The sequence below is a fragment of the Tachysurus fulvidraco genome, chromosome 4, assembly GCF_022655615.1.
Source record: "Tachysurus fulvidraco isolate hzauxx_2018 chromosome 4, HZAU_PFXX_2.0, whole genome shotgun sequence".
In the NCBI taxonomy this organism is placed as follows: Eukaryota; Metazoa; Chordata; class Actinopteri; order Siluriformes; family Bagridae; genus Tachysurus; species Tachysurus fulvidraco.
The window spans coordinates 24,461,274-24,476,186 of NC_062521.1; the positions used below are offsets into that span (position 1 = coordinate 24,461,274).

A 14,913-nucleotide genomic window follows, 5' to 3' on the forward strand; every position below is an offset into this window, starting at 1 on the left:
CCGTTTTTATTTTTATTTTTCGATGAATATTTTTGAAAAATCATCGATGCACTGAGGCCGCGAAACCGTGAAGTGGCGAGGGATTACTGTATCTCCAGGCTCCTCAGCGGCAGCAAACGACCTCCAAGTTACCAGATTCACCAGCTCTGGATTGCTCATTAGCAATAAACTTCAGATATAGAATGTATAGACTGAATTTATGTATTTCTGTGCTACTGAACCGACCGGAATTGCTACAGAAGCGTGTTAATGAAACCGTATACTGTCAGGATACTGTTCTGGAAAATAATCGACTTTGGGGTGATGATAACGGCGACTCTTTTACGTTAACCGTTTAATAACAGCGTACAGCCGAGTGTTTTATTCCTCGTGGAAACCAAATTCAGGGAATCTATAAATTCAGCCATTTTACTGCAATGACGAAGATACAGATGAAGACACAGAAAAGCTCTAAATCCCCGTCACAGCTGGCCTACGTGGCTGGGTTTTATCCGCCTGGCAGAGCAGAATGTTCTTCGTTCAGGAAATGATGAACGTTGTGAAGCAGCTTACCGTTTCGAAGGCAAAAACGTCAGGCATTTCCTCAATAACAGCAGCACATTGTCAGGAAGCTCCTAGAACACACATGGACTCTGATTACTAACAGACAGTTCACTAACACGACCAAGACAATAGATGTTTATTGTACAAATTAGAAGCGGTGCTCACCTTAATGACGTCCAGGCATCCGTGCTCCTCTGCAAGCACCGTCACGATGTCATCCATGCATCCTGCAGAGAAAGTCAGTAATCTTTATCCTTTAACCCACATGTTCTCTGCACTATACAACACCATCTGGGTTCTTATTTAAGGAATGTGTTGCCCCTAGTGACGGATGTCTAAGAAAATTCATAGAAATGGAGACGTTTTCTCTTAAGATTAAAGGGCAGATCCTAGTAAAGATAAAAGTTATTCATAAAGCGTCTTAACTCTTAAGGTAAGAATTTAAAAGTGCTAATATTTTTATTATTATTATTATTATTATTATTATACAACCAATCACAGTCTTCTAAAGAATGTGTCATACCTAGTAACAGGGTTAAGCCCCGCCTCCTTTCTAAGATAAAAGTTGTTGTATTTTCCTTGCACTGAGTTGCTCTGTGATTGGTCCTGAATCTTTTTATTTATTTTATTAGTTTTATTTTATCTCAGTACAAATATAAACAGTATAAAAACCCTCTGAATTCTTTCCAGTGATTGTGTGTGTGTGTGTGTGTGTGTGTGTGTGTGTGTGTGTGTGTGTGTGTGTGTGTGTGTGTGCGCGCACGTTTACCTAAGGTAATGACGAACTTCAATCTCTCGCTAATTTCAATGTTCTGTAAAACCCGCCTGCCCTGTTAGGACGAAATGACACGATTATTAATAAAAACCAAATCTACTACACTTGTGCTACTACAGTTTTCCTACATCTGAAGAAAAAGGCAGTAAAAGCTAAATGTTCATACAGCACAGAGCTCAAACAGCAGCATCCCCATAGACCACACGTCAGTCTTGGGCCCTGAGGGTAAAGGGACCTGGCTGAGGGAGGGATCAGTGGATTGGAACATGCCTTGGGCGATAACCTCGGGAGCGAGATAAGATGGATACCTGAACGTAGCGAGAAACAGAGAGAGATTATTAATACACACATATCAGTAGCATTAAAGGAAAAGTCCAGTGTTATAACCTCCATCCATCTGTCCATCCATCCATCCATGCATCAATCAATCCATCCATCCATTTTTGGTACCACACAGGGTCACGAGTGCCTTTGACGCAATACTAGTGGACAAGCTGAAGGACCCACAAACTCTATTTGGACTAAAACTCAGAGAAAAGCCCTGAATCGGGGGAAAACATAAAAGCTCCATAAACACACAGCAGAAGCGTGACTCGAACCCGGGATCCTGAGATTAGCTGGGTTTAATTTTCCAAGCTGGCTTTGTTTTTAACAAAAAGGTGAGATCTTGTTTAAAATACCGCATGCTGCTTGTTTTGCAGATGGAAAGAGTTCAAATCTGAAATTTCCATATAATAATAATAATAATAATTTTAAAAATCAATAATAATGATGATGTTGAAAACACACAGTATCTATTTTTTTGTCACGAGCTTCGCAAAACACCACACGCAGCCAGTCCACCATGTGCTGAGGAATTAATCCCTCATGATCCCTTTAGCTTGTGGATGGTGAACGGAACGGAAGAACGTCTTCGGTTCTGAGATTAATTCTGAATTTTCTGCCTGTGGACAAATGTCCTTTAAGACTTTTGGCAAATCTGAAAGGCTCCAAAATTCTCAAAATGCTGTTCCACAGACTCATAAAAGTTTGCAAAATGTGGCAGGCAGACGGACGTGCTCAGTCTGTGGGATAATGGTTTAGCCATGTAGCATTTTTGATCAAATATTGTAAACAGTGAAAGGTTCAGCGATCATCCTGACATGAGATTTACAGCCAGGTCAAATTCATGGCTCTGATATTTAAGACATAATAACAGCTTTATAGCTCTAAAAAAAAAAAAAATCATGTTAACGTCAAGGAAAAAAACTGATAAAGAAAAAAAAAAGCAGATTCTATAAATATTCACATTTCTCTCATTTGGCATGACCCACATTTGCATACTGGAACATGATTGGTTAATATAAGTTATGATGCGATAAACAAATGTATCAGATCCACAGCACTTTACAGCAAACTACAAAAAAAAAAAATGCATTTTAAAACAAATTATATTACTGAACCTGTTAATTGTTGTGAAGAATAATACCTTTTTAGGGTAGAAAGTCACAACACAATAGAAAAGTAATTAAACAAAATGATTTTACACTTTTTGATGCTTCATGACATTTTATCATAAAATAATAAAGTGATGTTTAAAAAAAGAAAGAAACAAAAGCACTGCATTCTGAAGCAAAATGTACCACAAAAGTGGTAAAAAAAAAAGTGTAGTGAAGAAAATTACCTAGTATGCAAAGTTCTCTCTGTCTCTCTCTCTCTCTGTCTCTCTCTCTGTCTCTCTCTCTCTCTGTGTCTCTGTCTGTGTCTCTCTCTCTCTCTTTGTCTATCTCTCTCTCTGTGTGTCTCTGTCTGTGTCTCTCTCTCTCTCTCTCTTTGTCTATCTCTCTCTCTCTGTGTCTCTGTCTGTGTCTCTCTCTCTCTCTCTCTTTGTCTATCTCTCTCTCTCTGTGTCTCTGTCTGTGTCTCTCTCTCTCTCTCTCTTTGTCTATCTCTCTCTCTCTGTCTCTCTCTCTCTGTCTGTGTCTCTGTCTCTCTCTCTCTGTCTATCTCTCTCTCTCTGTCTCTCTCTGTGTTTCTGTCTGTCTCTCTCTTTCTCACACACACACACACACACACACACACACACACACACACACACACACACACAAAAATTGATAATACATATTGTGAAGGAAAAAAATGACCGAAAACAATTTGAAAACAATCTGTTAACAATCATCAAGAATTCTAAAGCCTATGAATATGCAAATTTTTCCTGATGTTTTTCTGCTTGCATTTGCATATTTAAACATGACTGTCAATTATGTCTTATGAGGAAAGAAATGAACCATATATATATATATATATATATATATATATATATATATATATATATATATATATATATATATATATATACACATATATAAAGTATTTATATATATATATACATATATAAATACTTTAGTTAAAAAATCTTTACTTTAAAAAAAAAATCACGATAAGAACACATTTGGAGTTTTAATAAATTGTGGGGGGAAAAAAACAAGTCAAGCCAGATAGACAGATGCTGTCTAAAATATGCGCACTTATACCACTTATAAATATATTAAAAAAAACTACAAAAAAATTGAAATTCATGGAGGCTGGAGCCTCAGTGACTCCACATGAGCCAACTCATATTGTTCACATAACCGTCCACAATAAACCCTGATGCAGTGAATCACTGGTGCAGCATCAAAGTTTGGAGGCAGATAAGCTTTATTGAATTTTCTGGACAGATGTTGCTGTGCAGAAAGCTGATAGACAAGGACATGCCAGGTCAGAAGAACGCACTGTGCTGTGTGCTCATCATCCTTCTCTGAGAAAAGACAATCTCCAGCCGGATATTAGGACGCAGGCCCCCGGCAAACAAGGAGGCCAGGGCCTTACGCTTATTTATGATTGCCCATGAGAAAGTCTGCTTTGATATCCCAGCCCTGGTTTTGATGGAAATGAAGATGGAGCGTGATGACACACATCTCATATTAGCTCATCTTGTTTCATTATAGAAGCGCCGCACATGTCATTGATCTTCTCTTTCATGAAGCACTGATGCTCCAGATCTGAGACGTGATGCATCTAGAGCTGGGTTTTAAAGATCCCCTCTAGCTTTTGTGTGTGTGGGGGTGGGGGGTTGGGTGTTCTGAGGACCCACGACATGATAGAAATCTGAATAGGATTTGAAATGAATCCCTGAAAAACTGAGTTTTTTTTTTTTAATATATATATATAAATAAATAAATAATACAGACTGATTTGGGGAGAATACATAATGCGTGTAGGTCATGTGGAGAAACCTTAGACGGAGTAAAAAAAAAAAAACACTCACCCGATAGGGAAATCCACATCTGCTCCGTGATCCGTCATGTAATAAAGACCAAACTTAGCCAGTTTTACTTTACCCTGTTTACAGAGTGAAGAAAGAGAAGATGCAGGCCAATGAAAACAACACACGCACCATCAAAACAAGCCAGCACAAAAACATCTGGCCTTTTGCATGATAACAGTAATTTATGTTAAATTCGAGGCCTGCACACTTTACTGATTTCCTCGCTTTTAAATGAAGATCGCTGTGTTTTTGGGGGAGAAAAAAAAAATCTTTCCCAAGGAAAAAAAAAAAAAACAAAAAAAAAAACATTTGACCATTTTTAGTTGTTTTCTTCATAAACCTTGAAGAAAACATGGCAACATTTTTCCTCATGTGAAAATATGTGAGCAGGAGATGAGATGCGAGTTTCCTTTCAAGAGCGTTAAAAAAATATTGTATATTTATGGACATAGATATGTTCAGGCTGAGAGCAAAAGTTTGTGTACCCTAGTTTCTGTCAGAGGAAGACAGCATTTTGGAACTTTGTAGGAATGAATGAATGAATAAATAAGGAAAGAAAGAAAGAAAGAAAGAAAGAAAGAAAGAAAGAAAGAAAGAAAGAAAGAAAGAAAGAAAGAAAGAAAGAAAGAAAGAAAGAAAGAAAGAAAGAAAGTATATCAATGGACATACTGATAATCAGTGAATAGATTTTTATCTACTGCTGATAAATTAAACACTTGGGGTTAAGCACTTGGGGTTGTGTGGAAAATAATCGATTTGAAGGTAATTGAGTTAGAATAAGCTTCACACTGGGTTGCATTGCACCACCCGGTTGTTGACTTCCCCTCGATGTCTGAACAGCTGAAGTGAAGCGGTGCGGGACACGGAACGATGCGGGACACGGAAGGGATGAGATGCCTTTCTGCACCTCATTACAGCAAAAGAAAAGTATGGTGAGTCATGTTGTTTTCTCCATGCACGTTTGTGATGACATACTGTAAGATGCACAGAGTGAGTTCAAGTGAGCCTGAAACCAGACCAGTACCGTGGGGAAGCTGGGAAAAAATCACGCATCGATTTGGAGCACAGCAAGATGTCTGGTGTAAAAACCAACATAGATACAATCACACGTAGCTGGTTTGTAAGGTATATTTAGTGCACACTGCTTTACTATGTAGAATTGCACAAAATTGTGAGTGTGTGTAATTATATGTATATAAATACATATATAAATATATAGATATGATTCTAAGAATAATCTCCTGATTTAGCTTGAAAATTTCTAACTAGGAATTTTAGCTTAAGAGTGATTCAGGATCGATCTCAGAGCAACTCTGTGCAAGGACAATACAACAACTTTTATCTTAGAGAGGAGGCGGGGCTTAACCCTGTTACTTACTAGGTATTGTTTTGAAGACTGTGATTGGTTGTCTAATAAAAAAAAATGAGCGCTTTTAAATTCTGGTCCATTATAAACCTTTACTTTGTCTTTGTGTTAAGATATTCGAGACTATATCGTGTAGGGATTACGTTCGTGACCGATCATATTAGAGATGCTCTAACATCTGTATGTTATAAATGTAATAACTGTAAATGTAAACATCTCTGACACAGCACAGAAATGTCATAGAGACAAATTATATCATTTCTGTTTCTAGGGCATTTCGGTTCTGTGACAGAGATGTTAGCGTCTCTACACGAGCTAATCTGTAGCATCTTATTAACTCACTTCTCCCTCTTCACCTTTCGGACATTTTCTCCTCTGCTAAATATACTCTTAAACCTCTTAAAGCTCCTGCTCACTACTACTAACACGTCCACATTTCTAAGAATGTTCTTAGAATTTCGTCACTAGGAGAAAGTCATCACACTATGAATTTTCATGAATACGAACCCTGAGGTTTCTGACTGTACATGTTTCCTCTTTATTTCTAAAGTATCCTGATTTGTATCTGTTACAGTTACAGCATTTTGCAGTCACCCTTATTCAGAGCAGGTTAAAGGGCCTTACCCAGGGGCCCAGTGTAGGCAAACCTGGGATTCCAGCTTCTGGCACTCTTTCTTCTCTTCCTGATCCTGAGTCTTTTTCCTCACTACCCTTGGACACAGCCACAGATACTTTCCTCTCATCTCTTTCCTCAACTATGGACTTTCTCTGCCCTCTGTCCACTAAACCCAAGAAAACGTCTTGTTCTGCTCCTTGACTTTCAGATGTGCTGAGCAACAATCGAAGAGTGCTAAGATCACAAGTTCTCCTCAGATGTGACTTCTGCCAAGACTTCCTTCTACAAGGAAAAGCTTGAATCTTCATCATAAGACCCTCGGAAGCTCCACAACATCATCTCTTCTCTACACAACCCCTCAGCTCCATCTTCTTCATCCTCTTTGACTGCAGAAGACTGCTTCTTTCTACCATGAGAAGATTGAGGAAATCTGCCAGACCTTCACTTCTGCCCCGACTGCACTTACATCTCACAGTATGGAATCCCCCAGTCGTTTGTTGTCGCATTTCTCAACTGTAGCAGCAGAAAAGATTTTACAACTCATCCAGTCTTGCAATACTACCACCTGCCCATTGGATCCACTCCCTTCCACTATGCTCCAGACCATCTTGCAAGACCTTCTGCCCTTCATTACCACTATCATCAATAGATCCATAGCATCTGGTCAGGTACCAACTACTTTCAAGAGAGCAAAGGTTATCCCCATCCGAAAGAACCCTGCTGGATCCATTAGACATCAGTAACTACAGACTGGTATCACTTCCCTCGTTTCTTTCAAAAATTCTTGAATGCATTGTCTATAATCAACTGTCTGTCTATCTCTCACAGAACAACCACCAAGATCCCAACGAGTCTGGCTTTAAAGCAGCTCATTCAACAGAGACATCCCTTTTGGATGTCTCTGAGAAACTACATGTTGCTAGATCAGCCAAACTGTCATCCTCCTTATCCTCCTTAACCTTTCAGCAGCGTTTGATACGGTCAACCACAAGACTCTCTTGTCCACCCTCAGGAGTCTTGGGATTTGTGGAGCAGCTTGGGAATGGTTCACTTCCTATCTAAAAAGATGCTCATATCAAGTAACAGAGGGGAGTGACATCTGCTCCATGCAGACTCTCCACTGGCATCCCACAGGGCTCAGTATTTGGTCCTCTTCTTTTCTCCCTGTATACTCACTCTCTTGGTGAAGTTATTTCCTCACATTCTCTTACCACTGCTATGCTGATGATACACAATCTTCTCTTTCCCACCCTCAGATGCCACAGCTTCTGATCGGATCTCAGCATGTCTGGCAGAAATTTCATCATGGATGACTGCTCATCAGTTAAAGCTCAATCCTAGCAAAACTGAACTGCTGTTCAGCCCAGGTGATTCATCCCCAGGTCATGACCTTGCTGTATCCCTAAATAACGATTTGATCTCTCTTTCAGCCACAGCTCGCAACCTTGGGGTAACCATGGACAATCAACTGTCCTTTTCCTCTCATGTTGCTAATGTGACTCGCTCATGTCAGTTTCTTCTCTATAACATTAGAAGTATTTGGCCATTTTTGTCCACACAGGCTGCTCAGGTACTTTTTCAGTCTCTTGTCATTTCAAGACTGGATTACTGCAATGCACTGCTGGCAGGTCTACCTATGAACACAATCCGTCCTCTGCAAATGATTCAAAATGCAGCTGCACGGCTTGTTTTCAACCTGCCTAAGTTCTCGCATACCACCGCGCTGCAGCGATCCCTCCACTGGCTTCCGGTAGCTGCACGCATCCGATTCAAAACACTAATGCTGGCCTACAAAGCCAAAAACGGACCATCGCCCTCTTACCTCAAAGCGCTCATCACTCCTCGCACTACCAGCACTGCTCGACTGGTTCCACCATCTGTCAGGGTAAGAGACAATTATACAACAAGACTCTTTTCTGTTCTGGCCCCGAGGTGGTGGAATGAACTTCCCCTAGGGGTCCGGACAGCTGAGTCACTGGCTATTTTTATTCAGGAAACACTTCCACTAGCACTTCTAACACAACAAACAAACAAATACTTTTTCATTGTAACTTTGAACGATGTTTTAAATTCATGGTATCTTAAGTATGTAACCTAGTAAACCAGTATTAATGTATCCAATGATAGAGATTTAAGCACTTATGTACGTCGCTCTGGATAAGGGTGTCTGCCAAATGCTGTAAATGTAAATGATTCGAACCTACAACAATTCAATCAACAGCCAAAAGGTACCACATCGGTTACTAAAAGCTGAGCTGCGACGAATCTAATGTCATCTTTGCTTCAAAAATATTTCTTATCTGAATTTTTCTTTCTATTCAGGTTTATTTCTATGATGTTATTATTCCCATGTGTTTGATTAATCTCTTATTCTGACCTGATTGATGTATTTTGTTTTCTGTCTGTCGGGTCAGACGAACTTTGAATCATGTTTTTATTTCATTCCACCGATTTTATGGACACGATAAGGGCCAACGCAAACACCGTTTTTCTTCTTTTCATTTCATCAGTTTGTTTTTTTTGCATTCTTTGTTCCATATTGTTTCAATTTTACTCTCCCTGAGTTGTATCTCTTTTGGAAAGACATCATAAGAGCGGACTCACCCAGTCTGATTTTTTTGTTTTTATTTCAACAGAATAAATCCCAATCGACCAAATACAGCTGTTGAGTCTCAGTAATTCAATCAAAAACACAATGCAGAGACGAAACCGCTTAAATTCGCATTAGAACGAGTGTGTTATTATAAACCCCACAGAGCTGCTGTCACACATCAACACCTTCGAATCCAATCAGATTTGACATTGCAAGTGTACTGTAATAACTTCTTAATTTCCTCTTTCATATCATCTAAGTGCCTCCTGCTTCTTCTCAGTCAGCTCTTCTCAATATTGGTCCTCTCACTTTCGTTGTCCCATGTGTGTCCTAACTTTGCCAGATGGCGCAACCACAGTAGATCTCTGTTCGTATCTGGAAGTTGAGCCACGCCGACTGGACTTCTTTCTTGTTAGATTGAAACATTTAATTACTCCCTGGAGTATACAAATTCATGGAATCCCTCCAACTTCCCTCAGACTAAAGAAGCTGTTTGGAGGAGTAGTGAAAGAAGTCCAGTCAGGGCCGGTTCTAGCCAATTATATTAAGGTGGGCTGGTGCAAGTAATAGGTGGGCAATCTGTGGCCCCAACACCTAACCCAGTTCTACCATAACTTAATATAAAAACTTTAATGTCGGTCAAATTATGATCATTCGATAGCTGCTGAAAAACTATTCTGTGCAGCGAGGGTGAAGTTTTTTTTTTGAGTGAAGCTACTGCAGACAGATCGTTGTCCCTTGGCTGAACAACCAATCAGAATTTAGAAACGCTGGAATTTTCTGTGTTATTTTTCTCTTTGGCTAAAATAAAGATATATAAAAAAATAAACAGCCCAGAGTCTAGCTGAGATAACCTCACCTGGATGACAGATGTTAACAGATATACTGTACTCTGTGGTTGCATGTTTTGGGTTGTTCGCGTATACATCGCTTTGCGGTGAAAAAGCAACCAGAGATCAATTATTTTTATTGATAGTTGGCAAATTCTGATGATATTAGAGACCACGAGGTTTGGTGACTAGGTTTATGCGTGCTGAGATTCAATTCAATTCAATTCAAGTTTATTTGTTTAGCGCTTTTTTACAATGGGCTTTGTCTCAAAGCAGCTTTACAGAACATAAACATAGAACAGAAGGTAAGCATAAGGAGAAATATAGAGAATTAATATAGTAAAAAAAATCAAGATATATATAGTTCACAGTGTGTATGTACAGTACAGACCAAAAGTTTGGACACACCTTCCAAAAGTTTGGACACCCCACCTTTTCAACAGGACAATGACCCCAAACACACCTCCAGGCTGTGTAAGGGCTATTTGACCATGAAGGAGAGTGATGGGGTGCTGCACCAGATGACCTGGCCTCCACAGTCACCGGACTTGAACCTAATCGAGATGGTTTGGGGTGAGCTGGACCGCAGAGTGAAGGCAAAAGGGCCAACAAGTGCTAAGCATCTCTGGGAACTCCTTCAAGACCGTTGGAAGCCCATTTCAGGTGACGACCTCTTGAAGCTCATCAAGAGAATGCCAAGAGTGTGCAAAGCAGTAATCAAAGCAAAAGGTGGCTACTTATGTATGTACGTATATAATTCCACATCAGTGTGAATCTACAATTTTCATAGTCATGAAAATAAAGAAAACTCTTTGTATGAGAAGCTGTGTCCAAACTTTTGGTCTGTACTGTATACTGACACTAAATCTCCCTCCAGAACGATTCCTTTTAGCTGCAAGAATGCTGTTGTTGAATGCTAGCTGCACCGCCCACTGATCAACTTTGTTACTATAGCAACCACTAGTTGGAACTAACCGATGTAACATTAGTCATCTTTCTTGCAGATAAATATATTAATAAATGTTAGCAGTAAATGGCATTCTTAAATCTGACAGATAAATGTATATTTATAGAGTTATGGATGTATGGTGTGCATTGTACCTTACAGTCCAGGAGCACGTTATGAGGGCTGAGGGTTCTGTGGACCAGGCCGTGTCTGTTAATAAATGCCAGTCCCTCCAACACCTCGTAGGCAATCTGCAGAACCTGCTCCGAACTAGAGACACACACACACACACACCCACACCCACACACACACACACACACACACACACACACACGTCTTTATAGCCAAAACGTACATGTTAATAATCACCTTCATTTCTGCTTCTTCTTATTTGACAGGAAAGCTACAGTAACTCGAATAACCACTATTTATAGCTGGAGTGAGCAGAAAAAAAAAGAATTTGGGAACAAAGCACAGGGTCAGAAATGATACAGCGACCCTGGAGCAGAGAGGGTTAAGGACCGTGCTCAAGTGCCCAACAGTGGCAGCTTGGTAGTGCTTGGGCGTGAACCCTGTTCCTCTGATCAACAGCCCAGAGCCTTAGCCACTTGAGCCACCACTGTCCACAAAAGTATCTCAGAATGCACAGCTTGCCAAATCTAGAGGCGAAAGAGTAACAACAGATGGGATCCTCTCCAGCCAGCCAAGAGCAGGGCAACTTGGACTGCTGAAGCATTTCTGTAGATTTCCTGTCAGCTGCATTCTATCCTAATATTATGAACAGCAGCTACACTAATTCTTCTCCACTTGCTTCTCTTTTTCTACTCATCCTGAGGCATCTAGAGATTGTTCCAGCTCCGGCTGTGTTCCGCTTCATGAAGATTTTTGGACCTTTAGTGAGAACAAGCCAACCCTGTGAGGATCCTGAAGCATCTAGGAATCCATGTGGTCTTTAAAGACAACAACCTCCTAATCAATACACGATTATCAGACTGTATCTGACTGTAGAAAGGGCGTTACTCATAATAACACAATCCGGTGTGTACAACAGTTTATAATCACACCCTCTAGTGTCACCCAAATGAGGATGAGGTTCACATTGGAGTCTGGTTCCTCTCAAGGTTTCTTTATCTTCCATCTAAGGGAGTTTTACCTCACCACAGTCGCCTCAGTCACCTCAGGCTTGTTCATTAAGTAATTAAGTATTAATCTTAAACTTTGGTCTAACTCTTTTTCTGCCATATTTCTCAGAATGTAAAGCTGCTTTAAGACTATAGCTATTGTTTAAAATGCTCTAGAATTTTTTTTTAAATAAATTGAATTGAATAACGCCACTGAGGCATTATCTGCACTGAGGAACGGCACAACATATCTGACAGGCTTCATCACTTCATGCCTGCAGGTGGGTCACACTTCCAGCAGCTAACACGGCGTATATCATCACTGATCGAGTCCGGATGCTTCTGCCAAAACGTAGAAATTGCTTTCAAACAAATTCGGCACAAAGCCTCTAGCATCCATCCTCTATAGACAGAGCCGAGATGAATTTATGGTGCGCCTTCTAAAAATAAAACGCTACAAAACATCACCTTTGTGTTGAAACTGGAATGAATTGCCTTGTTACACAACTTCACCCTTTAACCATGTAGTACACAATTATTAATAAAGAAATGATTTAATAATCACACCAAGATGAGATTAGCTTCATGTTTTGGGAAGTTTTGGGAACTTCAACGCTGTCACCTCTGGCTTGCTCATTAGGGATAAACTGGTACATTTATATGTAAATTTGTCACTTCCAAAACCGTAATGTACACGGTGCGACATGCGGTGAAATGCTTTGACGGTCATAAAAAGTGGAATAAAAATAGAATTAGATTAAACTTTGATGTTGGCTTTGACAAAGCAAGTATTCGCAAAGTGTTACGTTTGGAGGCAAGTGGACAGAAAGCTAGGGTGCTAAAACATTTGGAGGCAAGTGGAGACGAGCATGTGACGTCATCCGAATACTCTTGAGGAAGTTCCCCACATTGGACTGAGTGTGTGGATATATGATATGCCCATGTTGTGCTAATTATTGATTTTCACAAGACATCACGTGACGTCATGTCACGTCATCAGAATACACGTGAGGGGGTTCCCCTCATTGTTCTGAGTGTTCTAATATGTCACTTGTCCATGTTGTAAAAAGTTTTTTGATGTCGCACATATTTTGGGGGCGGGGCTGTGGCACAACCGAAAGGCCAGTCGGTACACCAATTTATCAGAGTATCACCCTAAAGGAGCCGGCCGAGTTTAGTGTATATAGTTCGAAAGCTTGCCGAGTTATAAACCTCCAAAGTTTATAATGGGAGTCTATGGGAAAAAATGCCAGTTTGAGACCCGGTACCGAAAGTACCGGTACTCGGATCGCTTAGAAAAGTCATAGCGACAAACTTCAGACCACGGTCTACAACATATTTGGTGCATGTGGATCTTAAGCCCTAGGAGGAGTTACTCTTGATAAATTTTTGTCTAAGCTTAAACAGGAAAACAGAATGTTGGCTTCTACAAAGCGACATAATAACATGTGCAAAAAATGTATATAAACTATTAAATATAAAAATATTTCTAGGAATACAGATCGGTGGTACGACAGTCTGACTATTGTGAATAAAGTGCAGATGTGTGCAGTTGTGTGTAATTAGTGCAATATGTGCTGTGCAATGATTCTGTCTGAGGTATTGAGTGTTGTGTAGAAATGTCTAGAGAATAACAGAATTTTCTCATTTCTGTCCTGGATTTACAGATTTCTGTACAGCGGCTTTATGACAGTGTACTTTGTTAAAAGAGGATGTGATAGCCTAGTGCGGGCATCACCAAATGGCGGACCGCGGTCCGGATCCGGACCGAGTGACGGGTCTGCCCCGACCCGTTAAAATTCTAATATTATCATATTAAGCATCTCCTTATTATAATCTAATATTATAAGGTTATATAAGCTCTTTGATATTAATAGAAAGATAAATCTTTCGTTCATGCGCAGTTAATCTAGTTATTACGACAGGAGCGTCATCAAAAGCCAAGCCAAAAACAGATTGTTTCTGTTCCATACTCCAGAGCAGAAGGTGGCAGTAATGCACCTAATTACGCTGGCAGGACAATTAAGATTCAGACTGCTGGCAGGACAGTTACATGTCCATTTCTCTCACTAGGAACGGAAGATGGAAAGGGAGTAAGGAGAGGTGGAAAGGAGAGAGGAAAAAGGGAGCTGCTCAAAGCTCTGCACTTTTCTTTTATTCAGTAAAGTCTGCACTTTCTATTTTACCTGAAATGTTCTTTTGCCCAAGGTTCCTGTGTTATTAATGTAGTTAATGTTTAAAAAAGGGGGCAGCTTAAAAGTCTTTTGTTTAATTTTCTTCTTAAAGATTTAAAGCACTTTTATTTTATTCAAAAGACTCTGAATGTTTTACATTACTTGAAATATATTCCCTAAGTTCAGGCTGCTCAAAGCCGTGTTTGCACTTTTTATTTATTTTACTCAGAAGAAATTCAGTGTCTGTTGTCTGTTACTTGACATGTAGTAAAGACAACTACAGGATTGTTTTCCATTCAAGTGCCGTACAAGTTCAGACTGAAAACACTTGAAAATTTAACAATAAATTATATAGAAATATATGTGCATTGTTGATTTTATTAACATGTGCGTACACTATTTTAAGTGACAATATAAGATTCAGACCTTTGCTGGGAGGAAATTTTAGTAACTGATCAGCAGGTTGTGAGTCTGAGTCCCAGGTCCACAAAGCTGCCACTGCTGGGCCCCTGTACAAGGCCCTTTACCCTCAATTGCTCAGTTTGAGCTATAAATTGAGATAAGGGATAAGGGCGTCTTCTAAGTACTAAAAATTGATGGATCGTACAAACCTAAAGAACAAGTGCGAGTAACAATCTGAGGTTCCACTGGTAAACACAG

At 39.8% G+C, this 14,913-nt stretch overlaps 1 protein-coding gene across 3 annotated transcripts in view; it reads right to left on the minus strand.

The window, feature by feature from the left end:
• Window positions 1-14,913, minus strand: part of tbck (TBC1 domain containing kinase) — an 88,374-nt gene that overhangs the window by 70,638 nt on the left and 2,823 nt on the right. For all 3 annotated transcript variants that reach the window (XM_047812656.1, XM_047812657.1, XM_047812655.1), the window contains exons 4-9: window positions 11,114-11,228; window positions 4,608-4,681; window positions 1,485-1,626; window positions 1,313-1,373; window positions 709-770; window positions 553-614 (exon numbers count right to left, since the gene is read on the minus strand). In XM_047812656.1, coding sequence (XP_047668612.1) covers window positions 553-614; window positions 709-770; window positions 1,313-1,373; window positions 1,485-1,626; window positions 4,608-4,681; window positions 11,114-11,228 — 516 coding nt within the window. The remainder of the gene's footprint in view (window positions 1-552; window positions 615-708; window positions 771-1,312; window positions 1,374-1,484; window positions 1,627-4,607; window positions 4,682-11,113; window positions 11,229-14,913) is intronic.